This window comes from Amphiprion ocellaris, chromosome 5, assembly GCF_022539595.1.
Source record: "Amphiprion ocellaris isolate individual 3 ecotype Okinawa chromosome 5, ASM2253959v1, whole genome shotgun sequence".
Classification (NCBI taxonomy): domain Eukaryota; kingdom Metazoa; phylum Chordata; class Actinopteri; family Pomacentridae; genus Amphiprion; species Amphiprion ocellaris.
This window is the reverse complement of record NC_072770.1, coordinates 1,887,317-1,912,584: the sequence shown is the minus strand read 5'-3', so window position 1 is coordinate 1,912,584 and position 25,268 is coordinate 1,887,317. Positions and strand designations below refer to the sequence as shown.

General features: G+C 40.5%; 2 protein-coding genes and 1 long non-coding RNA gene across 5 annotated transcripts; 2 read left to right on the top strand and 1 right to left on the bottom strand.

The window, feature by feature from the left end:
* Positions 1-1,735: 1,735 nt before the first annotated feature.
* atp6ap1la (ATPase H+ transporting accessory protein 1 like a) lies at positions 1,736-14,066 on the top strand. 3 transcript variants are annotated; one of them, XM_023294096.3, is made up of 8 exons: positions 1,736-1,870; positions 8,358-8,380; positions 8,863-8,915; positions 9,605-9,673; positions 10,271-10,425; positions 10,647-10,697; positions 11,584-11,821; positions 13,599-14,066. In XM_023294096.3, the coding sequence occupies exons 1-8, from the start codon at positions 1,779-1,781 to the stop codon at positions 13,854-13,856; spliced, it is 939 nt and encodes a 312-aa protein (XP_023149864.2). In that variant the 5' UTR covers positions 1,736-1,778; the 3' UTR covers positions 13,857-14,066. The 3 variants fall into 3 exon arrangements, with proteins under 3 accessions (XP_023149864.2, XP_023149866.2, XP_035796796.2); XM_023294098.3 differs by lacking the exon at positions 1,736-1,870 and adding an exon at positions 1,897-7,325; XM_035940903.2 differs by lacking the exon at positions 1,736-1,870 and having other exon boundaries at positions 1,897-8,757.
* On the bottom strand, positions 13,405-16,174 carry LOC129348844 (uncharacterized). Its single transcript, XR_008601563.1, has 2 exons — positions 16,005-16,174; positions 13,405-13,742 (listed from the first exon to the last, which is right to left on the bottom strand). It is a non-coding gene; the product is annotated as an uncharacterized LOC129348844 (long non-coding RNA).
* On the top strand, positions 15,741-24,630 carry pde12 (phosphodiesterase 12). Its single transcript, XM_023294095.3, has 8 exons — positions 15,741-16,642; positions 17,474-17,886; positions 18,885-18,990; positions 19,331-19,475; positions 20,007-20,085; positions 20,165-20,287; positions 21,855-22,060; positions 24,137-24,630. Exons 1-8 carry the CDS (start codon positions 16,074-16,076, stop codon positions 24,254-24,256), a joined length of 1,761 nt encoding a protein of 586 aa, XP_023149863.1. The 5' UTR covers positions 15,741-16,073; the 3' UTR covers positions 24,257-24,630.
* Positions 24,631-25,268: the final 638 nt, after the last annotated feature.

Below are 25,268 nucleotides of genomic sequence, written 5' to 3'. Positions count from 1 at the left end.
GGGTCGCGACCCACCAGTTGAGAAACACTGTTGTAGTGGACCATCATCATACATCAGCTTTTTTTGTAATTATGAAGAGCAACAACTTAATTCACTTTTTGGGGACCATGAGATGGATATTTTTGCGCCTTAACTGACAGATACTATAGCAGATAATAGCAAGAGACATGCAGCAAATGGGAGCTAACATGTATCTAAGACCCATACCAGGTTTCCACCATGACATGTTTTCCTGAAACTGCACCTATAGGAGTCTCCGGAGTCTCAAGCACTTTGTGTTGGAAAATTTCTTGTGAGTTTCTCTAGAAACTTAATGTAACGGCTTGAGAACGCTCAGCAGTACATTCATTTTACCTCATTTCAAGACCAGAGACGAAAGAGCTCATGTTTCTGAAGTTGTCTGACTTTAAAGTAGTAACATATATGCTTGTGGTAAAGCTCCAGTGCTGGACTAACATTTGAATGAATATGCATTATATTCAAGCCAAACAGGTTCACACAATGCTGGTTAAACCTTTCACTGTCAGGCTATATTTTTGCCAGTTTTGCAAATGAATAACTGTTTTTAGAATTCAGGTATTGATCCTAAAAGAAGTGACTAAGCAGGTAAATCTAAACCTGACATTTTTTATTGTTTTTGAGTTCAGAAGTATTACATTAACTATGATGCAGACTGTTGCAGCTGCAGCACATATAGTGTAACTCCTGCGAATTTTCCTCAAAGCCTATTTTATTTTTCTTCCTTATAACACTTATAGAATGCCCTATGACCCTTCAGAATGATCTAATATCAGAGATGATTTTTCTTTTTGTTTGTACTCTTTAAGTACAAACAAAAATGCTGATGTACTTCTGAATTTCCAAACAGAGCAGATTTTAGGGGGACATTTACCTGAATTCTTTTGTGGGTGAGAATATTTAAAAAATAAATTGAATGTTTTTAAATTCCTAAATTCTTCAGAGGACAAAAATATTTGGAATCAGTCAGTACTGAGCTAGAATTCTGCCACAAAGCAGCAGCTTATTTCTGTCACTCAAATTGAAGTGTCTGTGGAAAAGGACAAAGCTCTGAAATTTAGCAGAAGGTGAGTTCTTAGTAACAAAGTACAGTGCATGGAAGACAAAAGTAACATTAGAGAATTAAAAATGGATGAAAACACTCCTGTTTGTACAGACCTTGCAGATCATCACATTTACAGTGACCTTTTTTGACTGGTATGATTACAGAAACTTACTGAACAACAGAACTTTTTTTCCTGACAAAACAAATCTGTCCAGCTACAGGAAATAAATAAAAACAGAGCCAAAGGTTTGGAGTCCTATGTTTGGTCCTAGGGCCACTGCTTGTCCTTAAGTGATATTAATGCCAACACTTAATCAGATAGCACTGATATATGTCTTATGTTCATATTCTGTATATGAAAAAGGCCTTTGATTCATCTCTGTCCTCAAAGTTGTAGATTCAAAACCAGACTCTATAGATTGTAGAGACATTTCAGACAGGTATACAGGCGACCCCTTAGTGTTATGATCACTCTTTTTGCCTTTTATCAACATGAATGAAATGTATTTTAAATAGACAGACCTGAAAATGGCAAAATGAAGGAACAATAGTGTGTTTAAATAGTGGGCAGGGTTTACTCCACCTTGCCAAGCCCTGATTGGCTGATTGCTCCATCTGTCAGCAGGGCTTAGAGGCAGTGGGCTGATTAAAGTAGATTACAGGAAGCTGGGACAAGACACAGCCTGGCTGGAATCACACTCTGGTCACCACAGCGATGGCTTCACCGTGGAAACGCTGCTGCTGCTGCTTCCTCGTCCTCCTTCATCTGCAGTCGTCGGCCTGCCTCCACCAACAACCTGCAGACAGGTAGGTGGAGAGATGGACTTCATACAGGTGGAGCTTTACCTTCATGGTGGCCATCTGTCACCTCTCCTGACCCTCTTATCTTTGACTCTTGACAGTTCCAGCCATGCTGCTGTGTTTCTGGTAACCTGGACTGTCTTCATCATTTACATACAGTTCTGTGAAATGATTCATTTTATTTGGAAAACAGATGAACAAGCTGATCTGTTGTCACCATTTACAGTCTAAGTAGGTGTCTACAGAGCGTTATTATCATCCTGATGTATTTGTGTTTGTGTCGACCTCAATAATCTATACCTGATGTTCACTTGGCTTTTAGTTCCACCTGAGAAAATGCTACCTGCTAGAAACAATGCATGTGAGTGGACACTTCGCCAAAAAATCTAAACTAAAACCCGAAAGAGGTTAAAAGTGGATGAGAATTCCATGTAGACCTGTTAAACCAGAGTTAACAAAAGACTGAACAGTACACCTGTATTTGCTGGCCTCACGATTTGCATCCACTGAACAGTTGGTACTATTTTTTTTCTTGAAACTTTGTAGAAATACTTGCATTTTATTGAAAACCAAGCGATGGATGGCAAAAGAGACAGCAGCAGTTGATTATTTTGACCACTGAATGTGTTGACATTTTAGTGTTTACTGCTACACGCTCTGAGAATTGTTGCTCATATATTTCAACTACTTTCATTTTTGATCACTGTCTAATCCATTTTTTAGTTAAATTTAAATTTCCTTGAACACTGGAACCAACAAACAACAACAAGAACAATGAACAAAACACAAAGTGCTGCAACATGTCACTAATATTTGCACTAGGCTAGTTGTTGTCAGAGGAACTGTCACCAGTGAAAATTATATTAAATTATCGTGGTTGAAATGTCAGTGCTGAGCACAGTTACATGCACTATTTTTTTCTTTGGTATTGCTAATGTAACTCACTGGATTGCAAAGAATGTGGAATCTGCTCTGAAATGCAAAGAAAAATATTGCACCTGCTACTAAAAATGGATGCTGTTACATGATTTTTTTTTTTGATTTGATGATTCTGAGATCCACAAATATTCTTTTTTCTCTTTAAACATCTCAAAACATTTTAAATGAAAATAAAATGCATTTGATTGACAGCAATTCTACCGAATCAAATCAAGTTGTACAACAGATGTGTATACTCTACAACATGTGGGATCCTAATCTTCTCTGTAAGATTTTGCAGCTACTGTTTTTGATTCGAAGGCCATATGGAGGATTGTGCTATTGTCATACCAGAGGTGCACTTACTCACAATCCTCCATTTTCAGTGTAAATCAAAAGGAAGAAAAAGGCCATTATCCAAAGATCATCATTGAATACAAAAGATAAAATGAGTTAAATTGCCATTTACAAAACCTAAGATGAGGAGTCCAGGTTTTGTCACCTCCTCAGGTCCTCAGTCTTGCAGTCTGAACCCAGTTACCTCTCTGCTACACCCACCTCACCTGCTCCCGTTCTCCCTACCAGCTCAACTTCATATACTCCAGCCATCGTACCTTTGTTTGCTGCCTCACTCCTGTAAACATCAGAAGTGCTGGGATTCTCTGATCTTACTATATAAAGTACTCTGAGATGACTTGAATTGGATCCTGGTTCCTGCAATAATATTTGTTTATGTTGTCTGTTCTCTGCCTGTCTTTCTACCAACCTGTCAGACTATTTTTACCTGTCTGCTGGGTGAGTCTGCACTCAGGTCCTCCTCTCTGCTTTTGTGACACAACTAAATCCAATCAAAGAGCCCACAAAATAGCAAATTTAGCATCCCTACAGTGCTTACCTGTATGTTCGAGATTTGAATTGATGTTTTTAATGATTGCCTGTCTGCCTCGATGCAGCTTTTAATTATCTGTCAGACCTCTGCTAGCACTGTGCCTATGAAGAGCATTCAAGTCTTTAATGAAAAATAAGTGATTGCATAGATTTTCACCACCTTTCAGTCAGTTAGTGCTAGAAGTCTCAAAGTTAGTGAAATGGAATTCATCTGAGTGCAGTGAATGTGGCCCAAGTGATTGCAGTATAAAGACAGCTGTACATGGAAGGTCCAGTCACTGATAAATCAGTACTTCTCACTATGACTACATCATGAAAACAACCCCTCCAAGCAACTCTGTGAAAAGATTATTGCAAATCAAAAGTCAAGAGATGGAGAAAAGAAAATTTCCAGGTCACCAAATATTCCTTAGAGTACAGTTAAACCCATAATTTAGAAATAGAAGGAATATGGCACATGTGTAAATGTGCCTAAAGCAGGTCGTCCTCAAAAACTGAGTGACTGAACAAGAAAGAAGCGAGTGCAGGAGGCCACCAAGACACCTGTGACTCTTCTGAAGGAGTTACAAGCTTCAGTGGCTGATGTGAGAGACTGTGTATACAGCAACTGTTGTCTCTTTTTCAACAGTCAAAGATTTATGGATGAGTGACAAAGCAAAAATCACCAAGATCATATAAAATCTGGGCTAGAGGTCTCCAGAAGGCATATGAGAGACTCTTAAATCAACAGGAAGAACGTTCGTTGGCCTGATGATGATGACCAAAACTGAGCTTTTTAGGCATCAGACTAGACTCATCATTTGGTAGACACCAAACACTACACATCATCACAAACACAACATCCCCACCATGAAGCACGGTGGTGGCAGCATCATGATGTGGGCATACTTCCCAGCAGCAGACCCTGGAAGGCTTGTAAAGGTAGAGAGTAAAATGAATGCAGCAAAGTGTAGGGAAACCTGATTCAGTCTGCAAGAGAACTGTGACTTAGGAAGGAGAAGGTCTGTTTTCGACAAGACAATGACCTGAAGCATACAGATAAACTACATAGAAATGCTTTAAAGACAACAAGGGGAATGGTTTGGAGTCAATTCAACTGAGAATCTGTGGCTGGACTTTAAAAGGGTTGCTCACTCCTGATCCCTGTGATACCTGACAGAGCTTGAACAGTTTTGCAAAGAAGAATTAAGTAAATATGCAGCATCCAGACTCAGATTCAGGTTGATTTATGTCTATACACACAGGCACGATGCTGGACTTGCCCCTAAGGGTGCATCTACTAAATACTGACTTGAAGGGGGTGAATATTTATGCAATGGCATATTTTGCTCCTTTTTTAATGTTTTAATTAATTGATATTACTTTGTAGAACTCTGTTTTCAGTTTAACATGAATCAATTGAACAACCTGCTTTATGAGATCAGACAGGCAGCTGTTTTTTTTAAATATCTGTTCAAACCCAACTTTTCAGAGTTATTTCTGTTTTTACTCTGCTTTTATTAATTTATGTCTGATTGTTACTATTTTCTTTCTAGTGAAATTGCAGGCGTTGGAAGTCTAGATTTGAAGTCTAACTAGGTTTGAGCAAAATTGTACAGCGTTTCTGTTTTCGTTCTGCAATAGAGATCTCCGAAAGGATGATGATGTTGCTGTGTCTGCTGGATGTGTACATTACACAGGCGACTGTTTGTGGTGTGAGTGTGTGTGTGTGTGTGTGTGTGTGTGTGTGTGTGTGTGTGTGTGTGTGTGTGTGTGTGTGTGTGTGTGTGTGTGTGTGTGTGTGTGTGTGTGTGTGTGTGTGTGTGTGTGTGTGTGTGTGTGTGTGTGTGTGTGTGTGTGTGTGTGTGTGTGTGTGTGTGTGTGTGTGTGTGTGTTTACAGTGTGCAGCTGTTAAGGATTGAGGAGCTGTAAAATCTCCTTTTGGCTGGGAGCCACCCCATCCGTCATGACCTGAGTGTCAGTGCGATTATATGATTATGCAATCAGTGCAATCCCACAATCCACAGTCAGTTGCTCTGACCCAGGACACAGAGCAGCTAAACCTTTTTTTTTTTTGGCTGCAGGGATTGGGTAGATCAGGGAGGATTTGACAGCTCTATTGTCAGTTTTTCTGAACAATGCACATTCACAATATAACACATTCAGCATGGCATCAAACAAATTAGACACATTTTATTTTACATCAACTCAGGATTCTCAGCCTGAGTGAGAGAAAACCCCCAGATATCTGTGTAGTGTGCTTTGGGCTCATTTAGATTAGATTATACAATTTTGACAGAGTATCCAGAAATCAGGTTCCTTTAGAACAGTATGGTTCATGGATATAGTTTACAGGTTTGTTGAACTCCTACTTCTATGAAAACATTGTGCAGCACATAGTAATTTAACAAGTACCTCAATAGTGACAGAGAAGGTGACAAACTACCATTTAATGTGTATGCACTTTATTAAAAAATAAGGAGCTTATGCTGCTGTGTTATTGGTATCTCTGCGCTTTGAAATAATAATATAGTTTGTCAAATTGGGCTGAAAATGGACTGCTGCCACTCCAAATGGCTGGCGAGTATTAAGAGGCTATTAAACATACTGATGAGTGAAAAAAAAAAAAAAGGTCCTTAGAAACCCTGAAATTTAAACGCAGGATTGAAAGGCACCTCATCTTTAAAAAATGAAATAAAATTACACCATTTTATCAGAGCCAGAACCTGTAAATACAACAAGAATTGTCAGATTTTCACCTTTCTGTTTGTGCGCTGTGTCCGAGCGGTTCCGGGCCAGAAGTAAACGCCACAGTTATTGCAAAAAGCTTTGAGTGGCCATTTGATTACTTTACACTCACCACCACAGCAGTACAGCACATGTATAAATATACTCATTGTGGCAGTTATGGTTTTCGAGGAGGTGCAGGGAATGAGAAAAGACGATTAAAAGTACAAGGTTTTATTTACAGAATAATCAAATAATTCAGACTAACAGGACTACAAGTGGAAGTGATGTGGCAGGATGAAGCATGTGGCGGCCAGATGAGGGGGTGAATGATCCGTAGATGGGGCTGAGGTCGGAGTGGCAATGGACAGCAGAGGCTTGAGGTGAACAGATCCAGAGAATGGAAGAAGCACAGAGCGAGAATTAGCAAAGGCAAAAAAAAAACCCCAGCGCACTAAATTGAACAAAGATACAAACTGATTGCTGCTTATTCACAGTCCAGCATCAAGTGGTGAATGAGGTCTGCTTTTATGGCCCAGGGAGGATGTGATTGAACCACTCCCACCTGCTCGCTCTGGATCAGCTGATTACAGGTGCAGAACACCTGCTGCCTCCTGCATCACCTGCACCTGTTGATTAGACTCAGGAATAGAGGGAGAGTGCTGCCAGAGTAGCTACAGACTGAAAGATGAATTTAATCATCATTAATTTAATAGTTAATAGCTAATTGTTGGAGCTCCACCTCTTATTAGAAGGGTTTTGCTCCAAAGTTAAAGCAATTTCTGCAAATTTTTAGAAAGTTTCTTGTGTTTACTTTCTCTACCTGGAGAAATAAAACACTAGAACCATCTAATTTGTTGCTTTTAGCCATTTCTCACAGCCTCCCTCAACAGGTGGAGTTGCTCAGTTGTCATGGAGATGATTTAGTTGTCACCAGGTGGGACAGCAGGTGATTACATGGTGTTTGGAGAGCTTTATCCTTTGTGTTTATTTGTGTACCTTCACAGTGGATATTCACAGGCAGCAAAGTCAGGAATGAACTGTCAGACTTGTAGATATAACGCCTAGATCCGTGAGAATTTCATCACAACATGAGAGTTGTGGTATCGATCGCTAATGTTTAACAAATCTGATCTGTATGAAGAAGATTTCCTGATTTTTTTTTTAGCATTAAACTCTTTATAATCAATAAGTCAGGATAATTTTAAAAAGTGGAAGCACTGACGCCTGGTTGATGCTGATCTGTTTATGCTCTGGACTCCTTATGTAAAGCCTGCATGCTTTTATATCTATAGAAAAAAACATCAATCAGATCTGCTGCTCGGTGTTAAGCTGATTGTAGTATTAAATCTTGAGCCGTTATTTTTCAATGGAAAGACTCTGTGTGTAATCCGGGTCAGACCGGGTCCCCAACGCTCACTGTGCCAGACTGAATGTGTTTGTTACCTGAAGCACTAATCCACCAGGTCAGCGGCTGGGTCACTGGACTACCCAGGTGCTTCTCCTGTCATTCTCATCTATTTTCACATTAGTTACTGAAATTCTTTAAGCTGTCAGTCCATTTGATTTTATTTAGCATTATTTTTGGCTTTCTTTCAAGTTGTTAATTGTGTCTAAAAATCTACTAATTTCACTTTAATGAGACATTATTATCTAAAGACAAACTAGTTCAGTGACAGAACTAAATATCGTTTTTCCCTGGCAGTCTTGAAGTTTAAAATGAAGTTTGACTATACTTTTCTTTATATATTCTAACTAAATAAGACCAGTTTGCTGCTCCCCAAACAAGAAATTACAACATGCAATGCATTTCACTTTATTTCTGTTAGTATTTTACATCTTCCAACAGTGACTGCTAATATATTAGTGTAGCAGCAAATTTATCTTAAGTTTTTAACTTACCTTTTAAAAGACAAAAAAAAAAAAAAATTTGAAAAATGATGAACATCATTAACGATTGTCCTGTCTCTTCTATTTGCAGTGCTGCTGAGTCTCCAGTCCTTGGTAAGACGTGTCTATCAGTCTATATCATTCTTTATGGATTTCAAATTCCAAAACTCCCTGGACCAGTATGATTGAAGAATTATGATTTAAATCCATGATATACTTCAATCACAAAGAAGAGCAAAGCTTAGAGACTGAGATCATTCTTACAGGAGGTGTGACACTGTGAGAGGAAAGAAAGAGGAGGTTGGAAGGACAGCTGAAGAAAGAGAAGGATACAAGGACATAGGGAAGGAAGGGAGGAAGAAGATCATCACATGCAGCACATAGCAGGAGAGGAAAAACTAATGAAAATCTATAACAAGTGGCAACAAGCAAATTATGAGCTGCCTGAACCATCAGGTGAAGCCTTGTATCTCCAAAGGTTTACAAAAAAGGTCAATTTTCACATTTATTATAGTCGAAAGGGGCTTCCATGATGTTCATTACCTTCATGGTTATGAAGGATATTTTAGAGAATTCGTCTGGTTTTCTTTCCCCAGATGAGAGAAGCGATGGAAGGATGAAGATGGAGCAACAGTTTAGACAACAGCAGGTAAACCTGAAGTGGGATTTAGTTTTTTAAATTAGAGTACAGATACTGTTTCTGATTCTTTCAAAACAAAACAAAACCAAAAAAAACTTCTGTGAAACCATTTTCACTTCAACCACAATTATATAATGACAACAACAATAATAACATATATTTCATAACATCTTGGGAGTGAAGAATGGTGGTATTTTTAGCCATTTCACCAATTGTTGAGTCCTCTAACAGCAGAATTTGAAATTAGTTAGTTTTATTTCATTCATTGACAAAATAAAAACAATTGAATACAATACAAAAGTTTCCAAACTTCTGAATGAAAGTGAGCAGAAAGAAAAATTAACTGATGTAATCTGCCCTTTTATAACAATCAGTTACAATGAGCATTATAAAAACAAAAAACAAAATGACTATAAAGTCTGAGAGGCCTCCACAGCCACTCACTCCAATCAGTTTTCTCTCATAACAAACACTGTGATGCTTCATTTCTTTCTACTTTAATAATATGCTGATTTTAATTTTTAAATCTTCTGTGTGAAGCGTGACAGTTACAAGTTGCTTCCATGTTGTCTTCATGTTGAAATTCATTTGAATGCCTCTACTGTGAACTTAAAGGCAAGTTAAATTAGAAATATATTTAAAATCTTGTTTCATGTGATAAAAAGTACTTTTTCTTTCTGTTCCTCTACTGCCTGCAGTCTTCAGATGTATCACGGAGGAAGTTACTTCAGATGCAAGGAGCTGCAGTTCCCTTTCCTCCTCTCAAGGTGGCGTATTCTCTGCATGATGAACATTTACTGTCACGGGCCTTATGTTTGACACCCCTGACATAGACGTACGATGAATCAATGGCAATTCTAATTATTTTAACACAATATAGAGACTTCAGTTGTTAATATTAAATATTTGCAGTTGTATGTGTCAAATAAAATCTGTAACTAAACTTGGTTGGGCTAAAAGACTGAAATTAGATATAGTGCTCAGGGGTACAGCATTTGTAAAACATGCAAACACACACCTCCTGTTTGCTGACTGATGATTTTAAAGTACAGGAATTTTTAATTTAAATGCAATCTGTCTTCTGAACTATGACAACATCTTGAACACATTTGTTGAAAGCTGGCTTCAGAACGTTCTTTTTTTTTTATCATGGAAAATAGTCTGACAATATCCTGCAAACATCCTCAGAATGTTGAAACGTTCTAGTAACATTTTAAAGGAACATTATTTGAGATGATTAATATCCTTACAATGTACTTTGAACATTAGATTAAAATCCTGAGAGACGTTGAACACATCAGTGAATGTTGTGGGAACGTTCCCTGCTTGCGTTGTGCAGTAACCCAGCCGTGTCCGTCCTCCAGGTGTTGTCTGATGGGGAGCCGTGCGTCTTATTCCAGGCCAGGAAACTGTCTCTCCGCTACGAAAAGCAGAAGCAGCTGGACCTGACAGAGCGAGCGTTTTCCCCTCAGAAAACTGTGGACACCAGCCAGTCTGTCTGCAGTGGGGATAAAGCCACGTATGTACACCTCTCTTTACCTACCGCCTGTCTGCTATCTGCACACCTTCAGAGGCTCTGATTTACACACAGGACCACTAGAACATGTGAGGAAAGCAGGTGATAACTCAGTCCAGCTGCGATGTCTCATGTCAAGTCCACAACGCAACAAAACCAGCACAAAAAAGGTTTGTCACATAAGTCTGACCCTTTATCTGTGTGAGTTTGTCTGTCCCCTGCAGGTTGGTTATGAGGTTTGGAGATGTGGAAGATCTGAAAGGTCTGACCATCAGGTTAGTCGAACTACCTGTCATCCACTCAAATGCAACTTTATACGGTCGTTCCATCTCAAATCATCACATTTTAAAACAATTTCTGCTCATCCATCTCTGATTCTGAACTTTTTATAGTATAAAATATGAATATTCAAAAAGAAAACCTCTGATTATGGGCGAGTTAAAACATTGTCCCATCTCTGCATACACATAAACAAAAAGTCTGGTAATACAGAAGTCAGCTAGGGATATTTTCTGAACCATTTTTCTCATTTTTGCAATCAAGTAATTTATATTTTAAAATATTCTTTGTGTTTTGTTTTGTATTATTGTGACATTTAGCTATATATGGTTCAACTAGTTGACTTCTATAAAATGGTATCTGTAAAATCTTTACAGAAACCATTTCAAACATTCATAGTTTATGATAAAAAAAAAGTTTCAAGCAGATGAGAGCTGGTCCAGGAGAAGGCTCTGATAATTAAGGATGGAATCACTCTATAATATTAGTAAATTCATATATATGATTAAATCTTATGTGGCAGTGCAACACATTGTTTTCTGTAGAAGAAAAATGAATACATTTTTTCTGGGTGTTACAAAACTCTGTTTGCACCACTGAGGCTCAAGAAATGTGATGAATGCCGTTCGTTCTCCATTAAACACATGCAGAGGTGATTTTTGGAGCAACTGGACATCATCTATAATGTTGATTAGTGTAAATAAAGTCCGATTTGTGTCTCACTGCTTACACCACACTTGAAGGGTAGAAAGTGTACAGTCATGCTATCTGCCTACTGAAAAGCATTTTGCAAACCCAGAAACAAAATGGTTCTGTAAATGCTGTTCTTAGACATTTACCACTAGTGGGGTAAATATTCTTCTCTCATCCCTCTTACATCAGACTGCAGCTCTCCAACACTTTATACGAGTCTTCAGGCCAGTGGTGGTTCTCTGTTGACAGCGTCTCGCTGCTCTACAACACCTCTGAGGAGGCTGTGTTCAATGCAAGCGACGTTTATGCTCCGGCCTCTGCCTCCTACCGCTGCCTCCATGTCAGCAGCCTGCAGCGGTACAGCGCCCTGCTGCTGCCCAGCAGCGACCATGCCCGCCGCTGGGCCATCACCTTCACCGACTTCCAGGTATCTGTCTGTTTACCAAGCTGACTCACTGTCTGATCAACAGGAAATGATATTCGCTCAGGAGTGACAGTAAAACGGAGCAAGAGATGGACCGATGTATTGTTGCAGCATCAGCAGTAGTGTGGGAGTTGTGCTGGACTGTCATGGTAAAGACAATGCTGAGTGGAAGGGCAAAGCTCCTGATAGCCAACTTTCACCTTACCCCTCATGAACTCCGTGTACAGTGACTGAAAGAATGAGATTGCAGATACAAGCAGCTGAAATGAGCTACGCTTGTAGGGTTAGTCTTTAGAGACATGAGGAGACATCTGAAGGAAGGTCAAGGTAAAGTCGATGAGCCTTCTCATTGAAAGGAGTCACATACAGAATATATCCCCCACAGTGTAAGCTGATCCGTTCCAACCCCACAGGGTCTGGAATACCATCCCCATCTTCCAAGCATGATATCCGATTTTCCTAACTGGAAGTATGAATGAACGGCTGGTTTTACTCCTTTGGGAATCAGGAGGAAGAAAGACCTGAGTGGCTCTACAGGGAGACAAAAAAGGCTCTGCAACTGGTCAATGTTCAGAAAAATATTCCTACTTGAAATCTAATTTTATTCTTATGTATGAATATTATGAATATACAGTAATGATATTTATTCACATTTTATTTGTTAAAGTGTTTTATATTTGCAGAAATTGTATAGTATTAGAGTTGCACAGTGGCTCTGTGGTTAGTACTGTCGCCTTGCAGTTAGAAGATCCTGGCCTTCCTTTCTGCATGGAGTTTCCATGTTCTCCTGTACATGTGTGGGTTTTCTCCAGGTTCTCCAGCTTCCTCCCACAGTCCAGAAATATGCTGAGGTTAATTTGTGATTCTAAACTGTCTGTAGGTGTGAATGTGAGTGTGATTGTTTGTCTCTATGTGTAGCCCTGTGATAGACTGTTACCTGTCCAGGTGAACCTGTGATAGACTGTTACCTGTCCAGGTGAACCTGTGATAGACTGTTACCTGTCCAGGTGAACCTGTGATAGACTGTTACCTGTCCAGGTGAACCTGTGATAGACTGTTACCTGTCCAGGTGAACCTGTGATAGACTGTTACCTGTCCAGGTGAACCTGTGATAGACTGTTACCTGTCCAGGTGAACCTGTGATAGACTGTTACCTGTCCAGGTGTCCCCTGCTTTCACCCTCAGTCGACTGGGACAGACTCCAGCCCCCCATGACCTTAATGAGGATTAAGTGGTGTATAGATGATGGATGGATAGTATTTGTTTTTGGATTGGACACTGCATTGGTGAAGAGAGTGAATTAACCCAATATCATCATACTCATTATTAAACTGGCTTTTTATTTGTAGCTCATATAGCAGGCAGTTGTTGATCATTGCGGGTATTTTTCACAACCTTGAATCTGTGCCAAGATTTTGTCTGATTTCACCATCTATGTGAATCTGATATTACCACTTAATTATCTTTCACTTTGATATAATGTGGTTTGATTAGTTTAATTGTTATTTGAGCAGGGATCAACAACAGATCAGTGGATGGACCTTAATGTAATGAGTTCATGAATGAATCCATATGTTTAACTCTGATTAATGCTGCATGAAAATGATCATTTATTAAATATCAAAGTCTCAGAAATGTTACTATCTAACCTTCAAAAGGCCAGAGTATTCTTATCATAGATTTTAATTTCCATAGAGGATCTCCTTCAACAAATAGTTGTGTGAGGATGAATGAAGATGTCTTTTTAGTTCTTTTCACCATGTGTCTGTGCCTTCCTCAGATTCAGGCCTTCAGTGTCTCATCCGGTAAGTTTTCCCCGGCGAGTGACTGTGTCACCTTCCTGACGCCGGCTATCCTGATGGGCCTCATCACCTCCCTCATCCTGCTGCTGGTCCTGGCCTACGCCCTGCACATGGTCATCCACCTGAAACACATTGAGCACGAGGACGAACACAAGGCTGACATCTACTACCCACAAACTCCCGAACAGCACGAACACTACTGTGCGGAAAACGCCACTGAGAAAAATGTCATGTAGCGTAACCAGTGAGTTGATTGGAGACTTTAAACACTGCATGAAGAGACACAACTGATCTGATAACTGCATCTAACCTCCAGAGTCATGTACTTCCAGCTCAGGATTTCGTTTTTTTTTTTTTAAACAGATATTTCTAGTGTTTTGTAATTCACCCATTCATGAAATTCTGGTTTTGTCTTTATTACAAAATAAATAAAAATATGAATGTTGTGTTCTGGCTCCCTTTATGTTTGCAGCATGGTCATTTTAAACCCAAGGGAACTCGTTGCACGTCTCTTACCTGAGGCAGTTGCATAGGAGAGGGATGAGCATATCCACCAGGTACAAAACAGACACCGTCTAACTTGCAATGATAAATTTATTAATGTAACATTTCAGTGCTAGACCTTCATCAGGCAAATATGTTCCGTTTTGTACCAGTGTGAAAACTGTCCCATCACTTTGCTGCATTGTTGCAGCACATATTGCATTCATTCATTGTTCATGTTGTTTGTCACGCTAGCATTAGCCACTCTGGCAGTAGACCCCACAATTTGAAAAACACACAGAAAATAGAATTTAAATTTGGCTAAATGATCTAAAAGTAACATGCGCTGAAAATTACTTTGTTACAGCATCTACTATTACAGTCGAGGACCCACATCTGACACATTTCCAGCATGAAACCTATTTACAGAAACTGTATGGAAGACTTCAGGCAAGATCATAAAAAATATCTGTAATATGTAAGGTGCGATATATGACATCCACATTTTTAACTGCAAATGCTGTATAATCAATGCACTGGAGTCTAAAGCATTGTATTTATTTAAAGTGGTATAAAAAGATATTCAAAGGAATTAAAAGTAAAATAAAAATTATTTCACTTATGACCTAGCAACTGTACTTTCAACCACTCCATCAAAGAAAATCCATTAAAATACTTATTTAACACTTGGAAGTGTTGAACTGTGTCACAGAGGTTTTCTGTAGTGGAATCAAAAGCACAATATTTCATGTGGCATGAAACTCAAAAGCATTCATTACATTAATGTTGAAAGTGTCTTCACTTTTTCTAAGCTCTGTAGAAGTAATAAATGTTGTAAAATGATTCTTTCTACAGAGATAAATGGGTCAATATGTAATTCAAGACTTTTTGTAACATAGCTGACATTTTTGCTGTTTTCAGGCCTAAAATCAACCTATAACCAAACACCACATGGCATATTTAAAGAGAGACTCTTCTAAATATTATATATGCAATTGAGGAAAATTGAAACTGAAAGTTATTTATAAAGATATTGTAGTAAACCTGTTGACTACTTTATATTAAATAACTCAGAAAGCCTTGGAGTCTGGCCAGTCTTTTCTTCAGGAGGAAATGACATCATGTGGAGCAGGTCATGTGATCTGGAATTAACACACTTCCTGGAGAGGTGTTTTGTTATGAGGAACTTAGTGGAAAGTGATTTCTCGGACACAGATACAGTTTGTTATTTTCCATACAAAATTTGACATATTGCCAAAAAAGAAATATCTGTCATGATTCTCTAAACTTAATAAAAAGAACGCAATCCAAACTATTTCTGAATCAGCTCATTTCATTATTGTTTAGCTAATTAGAAGGTGGTTCAGACGGTTATTTAGTTGACATTTTAGTGATATCTAGTCATTTTTCATTAATAAGTGGTTGTTTCCATAATAAATAGCTATGGAACATGCAAAGACATGATCATCACGAACATAAAAACATTAGTTTTTTAAAAGTTTTAATAAAAACGTATAGACATACTATTGCCCCATGGACCCAATTCATGTTATTTGAACACTTTGAGGTCTGGTGTAATTCTAATTATGTCCGGTGGAGGTGCTCTGGTGCCTGTAGGAGGAGTCAACCTCCCGAGTATTAAAGAAATAGAAGAAGACGCTCAGCTTGACTTCATACCGACAGAAAAGAAACTGAAATGTTTTGTAAATATTAAAAACGTATTCAAACTACGTTTTTATCACCGGATCCTGTGCGCTGTTTAGTCTATATCGGTACCGCTGAAGGCTGAATCAAACTCTCCATTTTAACGGGTTTCTGTTCCGATTAGCATTGGTTTATTAGCATTTAGCTAACCGGACATCAGCAGAACACAACAGTCCCGCGAGACCAGCGCCGCATACCTGCTGACCGTTACCGGTTCCGGTGATCCCGTTCAGCCCCGCTGTCTTCCTCCTGCCACCGGGAGCTTCATGTTCAACCGCCTCCCCGCCTCTCTCTCGCTGTTCCCCCGCCTCCTGCTCTCGTCCTCACCGAGGACTCTGATCGGAGCCTGCCGTCTCCTGGGCAGGATGGAGGCGGCCGTGGTGAGGTGCCTCCCCGGGGAGCCCAAGCTCACCATCTCCTTCTGCCTCGACGGCAGCCACAAGCACATGCTGCGGGACCAGGGCGAGGCGGTGGGGAAGGTGTTGGCCCGGATCTCAAACAGCATCGCCAAGAGTCAAGGAAAGGCGAAGAAGTCGAAGAAGAACAGGGGCCAGCAGCCGGGAGAAGCCGCGGAGCCCACCGTGGTGAAGCTCTTCTACGACGGGGACGAGGTGCCCGACACGGCGCTGAACTCGGAGGCGTGGCGGGACGGATCCGTGCTGCAGGTGGGAGACGTCCGGTACTCGGTGCAGAGGAACGCTCCCACTTTCACCACCGCGGAGCTGCCGGTGTCGCTGCTGGCCGGTTTCCCCGTCTGCCCCAAGCTGGAGGTGGAGTTTGGGAACCTCCAGGACTGCGAGTTCACGTGGTTGAAAGAAAACATCCCAGATTCAAGGTGATTACACGGAACAGAGGTGGTGTTGACAGTTAATGTGCTACAAAGTGAGTGCAATGTGCAGGGAAATGCAACCTGAGTTTACTAATAATCAGCTGTACCCCTCACCTGGACGGATCAGGGGACAGTGAAGCTGGAAAAAGGCTCTCAGACACAGGAGCAGAACATACAGGAGACTCCATCAGTTTGGAGTCTCTTGTCATTATGGGAAAAGGTTCCAACTTTGAACCAGTTCTACCAGAACAATTACAGGAATCATCAAGAAAGTTTAATTTTGATTTGGGTCACTGGTTATTAAACAATTTTCAGTCATACTAGTTTATAAACGGTGCACTGCAAACACCTACTCATGTATTGTTTACTCAGTTCAATTCAATATACTTTGCTGGCATTTATTTTGTTAACCTGATATTAATGCAGTTATTTGTTTTTCTCCTTTTTAAAAATCTTTTTCTGCTCCTTCTCGTGAATTTTGTTCTTCTCTTAACTTTTCTTCTCTGCTTCTCTTCTGTCTTCTTTTCTGTCATTTTCTTCTTTAGCTTTTGAGCTTTAGATGGTTTTTCCAATGTTCGTGATCGGCCTCTTCTATTAATATAACAGTTTTGTGATTGCAGTAATATGTGGTGCTGCAGTGGTGTGTTGTAGGATGGGTCACAAGAGCTGGGCTGCATAAAGAAATCTAAAAAACTGGAAAACACAAAAGCAAAATAAAAACATCTTTCTCCAGGTCATCAGAGGGTAAAAAATACTTCGCGTTGACAATATTATCAATTTGCTTTAGTTTCACCACTTGAATCTTTTTTGTTCACCTCCTTCCTGTTCTTGTTGTAGGCCTGAAGCTGGTCAGGATGGTGGCTGGACGCAGGTCGGACGTGAACGTGTGCACGTACCGTCCAATCAGGACATCGGCTGCAGATTCAAACTGATCTGTACACCCAAAGATGGAAGTCGCAGCGGCCCGGCAAAGGAGCTGGTCTCAGTAGGAGCCGTGGAGGCTGGACCAGGCGTGTGCACGTTTGACAACCGTCACGCCTACACCGTGAGAGGGGCAGAGTGGCCGGCTGTCAGGGTGGTGTCGTACAACATCCTGGCTGACGTCTACGCCCAGACGGACCTGTCTAAGACGGTGCTGTATCCCTACTGCGCCCCCTACGCCCTGCAGCTGGACTACAGGCAGAACCTGATCAAGAAGGAGCTGGCCGGGTACAACGCCGACATCATCTGTCTGCAGGAGGTCGACAAAGGTAACCGATGGCAGAACAGCCTGCTGAGAGAAAATCAATCAGCCATACAGGTGCCAAACGTCCCTCTTGTTCTCCAGTGTGACTGTTATTTTTCTCTCTCATATGATTGTCCGCTGCCACCTTCAGGTTTTTTTGACAGCAGAAGCAGTTCAGCTGTTATTGAGGAGTCGATTAATTGTGATGCTCATAACGGACACTGCCACACAGTCATATTTCCAAAACACATTTTCAAGTATCGCATTAGAAAAAGTTCATGGAAGCAGCACAATCAAACATGTCCCCAGCTTCCCAAAGACATTTTTGCACTTTTGATTTTGTTCGATGTGTGTGTCCTGTAAGATGAGTTCTGACACAGAAAACATTTCATCTGTTTCTGATTTTTTTCTTTTTTAAATTTGTCCCCAGACAGCATTAAACATGACAATACCAGCTGACAGTAGAGAATAATTACAACTCTCCTGACAGAAAACATCCATCCATCCAGTATCTATACACCACTTAATCCTCATCAGGGTCATGGGAGGCTGGAGTCTGTCCCAGCTGACTGAGGGTGAAGGCAGGAGACACCTGGACAGGTAACAGTCTATCACAGGTTCACCTGGACAGGTAACAGTCTATCACAGGTTCACCTGGACAGGTAACAGTCTGTCACAGGGCTACATACAGAGACAAACAGTCACACTCACATTCACACCTACAGACAATTTAGAATCACCAATTAACGTCAGCATGTTTCTGGACTGTGGGAGGAAGCTGGAGAAAACCCACACATGTACAGGAGAACATGGAGACTCCATGCAGGAAGATCCCAGGAAGGGATCTTCTAGCTGCAAGGCGACAGTGTTAACCACTGAGCCACTGTGCAGCCCAACTGAAAACAGTTTCTATTAAATGAAAAATAGTTACCAGAGGAGGAGCTACTGTGCTCGTCTGCAAAGGCGTCATCTGGACGTATGAGTTTGTCTTCTGACCGTCTTCGTGTCTTCTGGACTCTTCAGGTGTGTTCGTGGACAGCCTGGTTCCGGCTCTGGATGCCTTCGGGCTGGACGGTGTTTTTAGGATAAAAGAGAAGCAGCATGAAGGGCTGGCCACTTTCTACCGCAGGTGAGGTCCAACACCAGCCATAATCTGTAATTCTAGGTATTATTTTTTTGATGTGGGGTTATGCAGTGGTTAGTAGCTACCAGAAGTAGTCGAAGGAAAGATTCTGCTCTGAGCAAAGTTCTGCTGGGAACGTTGGGTTCTACATCCAGTGGATGTTACTTTGAGATGTAGCACCTTCCTAAACGAGATACCAGAGCTCATTTACAGCAGCATAATACTCCCTCCTGCACTGCAAACATTTTTCAGGAAAGTTGGAAGAACCTCATCTGTTCATCGTGTTGTTTAGGTGGCTAAATTACTATAAGTCTTACTTACTGAACGACATCTTGCCGTGTTTTAGGTCAAAGTTTCGGCTGCTGAGCCGTCATGACGTCATGCTGAGTGAGGCGTTGACCTCTGACCCCATCCACTCTGATCTGCTGGAGAAGCTTTCTGCTAACAGCGTCCTGAAGGACAGGATCCTGCAGAGGTCCACCTCGCTGCAGGTACTGCTGCTCACCTGTCTGAGAATAAACTGGAAGAAGATGCAGGCCGTTTACATTACTGTCTACCCAATATCTAATCACACACAGTTTGTTGCTGACAGATTATGTATTTCAAGGCAGTTTTTAGTCGCTGTAACTAGATTTTCATACCAGCTGAAGTTTACTGGAACACAAGGTGGAGGTCATAGATACCACTGAGGATGTTGTGGTTGTGTCTTCTGTATTATATCTGGGAATTTAATACACATGAAAATGTTGTATCTTATGATGTTCTTTTTTTAAGCTACATAAAATATTTTTTATACTAAGTAACATAGAACTTTTGTTTGTCTGCAAACGTGAATGCAAGTGTGTTTGCTGGCTGGGAAAAGATTTCATCAAACATGCAGCGTCTGCTCTCCGGTGGTTTAAATGGGGACAAACAGGAGCCAGCATTTTAAAATCAGACTAATAATCAGCAGTTTGATCTTTAATGAAAATAGTTTTTGATCCATCTTTAAGCCACTGTGTGAATCGTTTGTCTCTCCAAAGGTCAGTGTGCTTGAGGATGTCAGTAAACCAGGCAGGAAGGTGTGTGTGGCCAACACTCACCTGTACTGGCACCCCAAAGGTAAAACCACACACCAGAGGCAAGGTGGTGATCTGTACAAGAACCAACTTCTAAAGAACGGAATTACTTTCCTTTGAAGGGGGGAACGTTCGCTTGGTCCAGATGGGCGTGACTCTGCAGCACCTGAGGCGTGTGATCAGCGAGGTCGCACCTGAAGCCCCGCTGCTCTTCTGTGGCGACTTTAACTCCACCCCAAACTCAGGTAACTTCAGCTGAAGCTTATTTAACTGACATTAAACAAAGAAAGCACCTCTCAGGGCTCCAGACTGTGACCTAAATGTTTGCGTACCGGCACCCTCTTAAAGTAATTTCCTAAATAATTTTTTCAGGTGTTTCAGAAAACACACAAAAACTGAACCACACATGATGTAATGTTGGTGGAATCACATGATCTGTTCAGCTGAGGATGCAGTGATTTTACCAGAGGTGACCAGCACCATGAGGAGAGGATCTAGGCAAAGCAATAACTTTTGTCAAAAAATGACTTGGGCCATTATTTTAGGAATTTTATGATTTTTGTCCGTCTGGGGTCTGGAACATAACCCCCCCGATAGATGAGGAACCACTGTACCAGTTAAATTTCATGTAGCATGACGATCGTTACTCTGATCTGGTGACCTCCTGGCAGGACGGGAAGCTCTTGTGTTAGCGATTGTGGTTGAAATAATACTTTTCCTCCTTCACTGGCTCTCGGCAGTGTCCCCTGCCTGATGCGTTTTGTGTGTTTTGCTGTTCCCGTGTTGCAATAATGAACTGATGCGGTGCTGATATTCTACAAGACAAAATGAGGAGAGCGAAGGCGGCTGGTGGAGAGGGAGAACTCCACCTCAGACACTCCTGATGATCAGAGTGCAGATGCAGGCTGGGAAATGATGACCATTTGTGAAGAAAAGGCAGCGGGCTCTGTTCAGTCATGATGGTAACACTGGAGCTGGAGCTGCAAAATGAAATGACTATTAACGGTGACTAGGGGTTTGGATTCCACAACTATATAAACATGATCAGCTGTGGTATTGAAATGCACGCTGCACATAGAAAACAGTCCGAGTAGATAAAATCACACATTTTATCTACATGGGCATTAAAATGTGTCAGGAGAATTCTTCAGTGAAGTCCTGACTTCTCCAAATGAACGCTCAGAGTCGTCCCTCAGGTCAAAGAACGTTTTACTTGCGCGAGGAATCAACCTGAACAGAACACAGTGTGAACAAGTGACTGACAGAGGTGAGAAACAGCGTAGCTTCTCTACAGGCTTATAAACATGAGTCACACAGCTGGTGTGTGTTATCTACGGCGATTAGACCTTGGTTCCTCAGTGCTTCATGGACAATTACTGCACACATGAATCCACACGTCACAGTTATAAATGAATAAGAACATTCAATCATCAAATACAATCATTTAATGACAAAATGCCTTATTTCACTCTTTTCCAATAAATTTCTGATCACACACCTGACTGAACTGCATCTGCCTTCATCGGAGGCGTTTAGGGACATCGGTAAAATGCAGGTTCTATCAGCAAGTGACTAGTTTATCCTGTGCACCGTTTCTAGCAGTGACATCAGACAAGCTAACTGCAACGACTGCTGACAACATTAATGTATTTCCTGAGTAAAATATTTTACAAATATCAAGTGCTGAGTCAGGTCAGAACAGGTTTGCATGTTTGTCAAACAGAAACAGAACTAACTTGGTGAATGTTGTTGGAAAATGCAGCCGTCTTGTTCGTGGCGCTGTGTGAGTCCCGTCTGCCGTTGTGCTCTCAGGTGTGTTCCAGCTGCTCAGTGAGGCTGTGGTTCCTCAGCATCATGCAGACTGGAGCAGCTCAGGGCTGGAGGAGGCCTGCAGCATGGAGCTGCTGTCTGCCTTCCCCCCTCTGCTGAGCGCCTGCGGTCAGCCGGCCTACACCAACTACGTGGGAGGATTCCACGGCTGCCTGGACTACGTCTTCGTACAGCCGGACAGCATGCAGGTACTGATGCTGATTCATGACAACATCATCATCCAACACTGTTAATTAGCTGCTGTCCACCACGTCATCCAGGTACTGGTTTGGGATTAGTTTTAGTGCTGGTTTAACTGATGAGCCTCCTAAGTTTACTTTACCACAGAGCCACGATAATGCCACATCATTACAGAACTGTGTACAAACATCAGTTTTAATATTAAAACTCCCTGAAAGTATTCTGAGGACATCAGTGCAGCGAGATAGTTGGAGGTCACTATTTGTCTCATTTTTCTGCCTGTCGAGGTGCTAATATCACCAGGTGGTGTTTATAAAATGTCTTTGCAAATTGCAGTTGGTGTTTGAAAATTCGCAGTTTTTTGAAAGTATCCTGTATTATTATTTATGTTTGTTTAGCATTTATTTAACCAGGTTAGTCCCATTGAGATCAGAGATCTCCTTTACAAGGGAAACCTGGCCAAGAGGGCAGCAGCATAGTCACATTAAAAACAGTAAACAACAGATAAAATTATCAACATTAAAACTTGCTCACATGTAACACACCATTAAAGCACACAGACCAGACAGACTGTAATGATCTCACCAGAGCTTGAAACTCATTCAGTGGAACATTGAAGTTGACGTTTAGATTGTAGTTTATTCCAAGCATCAGGTGCAGAAAACCTGAATGCTTTCTTGCCCAGTTCAGATCGTATTTTGGGGACGACAAATAGCAGTTTCCATGGATGGGAGATTGTGACTTCCATGTTTCCTTGTTAAAAGACAAATAGGAAGGAACAATACCTAGAATGGTTCTGGAAATAAACACCAATGACTGAGATGTCGACACTTAAAGATGTCCAGCTAACTTTAGAGTAGAGCACATGTTATTGATATCCATTTGGCTTTTGTAGAAAGTGAAACAGCTGGAAAATTGAGGGAGTTGTTGATATTTTATTTTGGTTACATTTTAATCCTTTTTATTATAAATACTTGGTTAAATAAATAGAACTTTTATAACTGATTGAGCTGTTTTAACAAGTTGTACCACAAGAACAAAAATACTGGCAAATCCAAGTCAAACAGAGCTGAAAGTGGGTTGAGAGGAAATATTTTTAAAACATTATCTAAAAGTGTACTTGATATGCCACAAATACTATTTTCTATCCTATAGAACCGAGGAAAATCATCTTTCAAAATGTAACTGTTTTTGTTATTTCCTGCCTTTTTGGAGCTAAAACAACTCTCAATTTAGAATTTTATGAAACATTTTTGTTTTAGATTTTCCAGCATGTCCACTGTAGTAGACGACACAACGATTTTACCGTAAAAAAACAAAACAGCGACACTTTGAAATCAAGGCTGACAAGAAAAAATGCTGATGCATTTTCTAATTAAACTTTGAGAAACTAAATTAAATAACAATAGTGTCAAATTTAAGAGGCTGAATGAAACATAGTTATAAACAACTATTTATTTATTTATTTATTTATCATTAATTACTTTACATAGAACATATATTAAATTGTTCTCATGCCCATAACAGTTGACATTCATAAAGGGGAGATTATTTTTCTTGACCAAAAGTTTAACTGAACTCTGACCCCAATTTTTAATTCCTGACATGTTCATAAACAAGAAGATATATGATGATCATAAGTAAAACAGCGATATCTTAATATTTGGCTTCACTTTTCTCTTTTCCTGGCAGGCGAGTTCTGCTGCAGTCTCCATTTTATCTCAGCATAAAAACAGAGTTCCCATTTTCCCACCCAATCCAGAGATATCATTGGAGAGGCCAGGGTGTCCTCTATTGAACATGAGGTTTTTTAGGGGAGCTCAAATGAGTCAAAGATAGAGAGCAAAATCAAATGTCCAGTACAGAGGACCTAGATGAATGGGCTGGGTCTCGGGAGGATATGTCCATCGTTTATGATAACAATATTTCCAGCAATTTAGAGACGATGGAGCAGAAGGCCCCTGATGATATTTACATGTATTAACCCGTCAGCCATTTCAAGTCCTGATAGAAATGAGTGATAATGTGGTAACAGTGGATCATTGCAGCTGGACTGAGGCTAACATGCTGCTGTGTCTGTGCAGGTGGAGCAGGTGATTCCTCTGCCCAGCCACCAGGAGGTGACCACCTACGAGGCTCTGCCCAGCGTGGCCCACCCCTCCGACCACATCGCCCTGGTCTGTGACCTGCGCTGGAACTTCTGACCTCCAGACCGGAAGCTGCTGAAGAACCAGCCTCCACACGCTGTCAGTCAACAGTCAACAGAACTGTCTTCAATACAGCATCATAAATTGTTATGGTTAAGTTTGTATTGCATTATTTACAGTCCTCATTAGACAATAATGAATTTTCATCACTGATATTCAGTGTTGAGGTGTAAAAGACAATTAATTGCATGATTCTTGTTTTTTTTAAGGAGAATCTAAGTAATGATTCTTCCTTTTAATCAGCTGTTGTCAAAGACTTAATGGCTTTAATTCTGCTGTGATATGGTTAATGAATAAATAATAACATTTTATTATAAGTATTTATAATGTGACCGGTTAGTTTTTAATAAAGCTTCACTTGACAACATGAACTTCGGCTGTTGACTTATTGTCGGGATTTCTGAAACAAATACACTGAAAAGCAACAGGAGAGAAGTTGAATCTAAATGATGAAGGTAAACAATAAAACAGAAAATACGGCAGAGTGACAAAATAAATTAATTCCATTAAACAAATGAAGAACAGTACAAAAAAGTTGAAAAAATGAAATTTGTGCCTGTAACTTTATTAACATAATTACATTGACTAAGACAGGAGAGTGACTAAATAATTAGAAGTATATAGTAAAATATTAAATGTTCTAAGTATGCTGTAAAAACACATTTAAGTAAATACATTGAAAGCTGTCAGATCACGAATAGGACTTTTTCCATCCTCTTATGTAAATCGGGATGTTTTACCCACCTTCCATCGCCACGCTGTTTTTCTCTGATTGGTCAGAAGTAATTGAAGAGCGGGACAAGGGTGTGTGGGACATACCATTGTATAATACGTTAGGGGTGTGTAAGACAGTTTAGATAAAGTTGATGGAGTAGGTGTGACGGCCGTGACGTTTGACGTTTTTATTTAGGTGAAGTTTAAAGTTTCAATTTCTTCTGAATTCAGTATGAAATACAGGAAAATGTGAGGTGTTCATTTAAGACTCCGTGTAATTTGCACATCCCCGAGT

Coding starts and splice junctions, on each gene's coding strand:
- atp6ap1la (XM_023294096.3), top strand. CDS start 1,779: ATGGCTTCACCGTGGAAACGCTGCTGCTGCTGCTTCCTCGTCCTCCTT. Junction 8,381..8,862: donor TGCTGAGTCTCCAGTCCTTG/GTAAGACGTGTC, acceptor TTCTTTCCCCAG/ATGAGAGAAGCGATGGAAGG. Junction 11,822..13,598: donor TCACCTTCACCGACTTCCAG/GTATCTGTCTGT, acceptor TGCCTTCCTCAG/ATTCAGGCCTTCAGTGTCTC.
- pde12 (XM_023294095.3), top strand. CDS start 16,074: ATGTTCAACCGCCTCCCCGCCTCTCTCTCGCTGTTCCCCCGCCTCCTG. Junction 18,991..19,330: donor CTGGCCACTTTCTACCGCAG/GTGAGGTCCAAC, acceptor GCCGTGTTTTAG/GTCAAAGTTTCGGCTGCTGA. Junction 19,476..20,006: donor AGAGGTCCACCTCGCTGCAG/GTACTGCTGCTC, acceptor GTCTCTCCAAAG/GTCAGTGTGCTTGAGGATGT.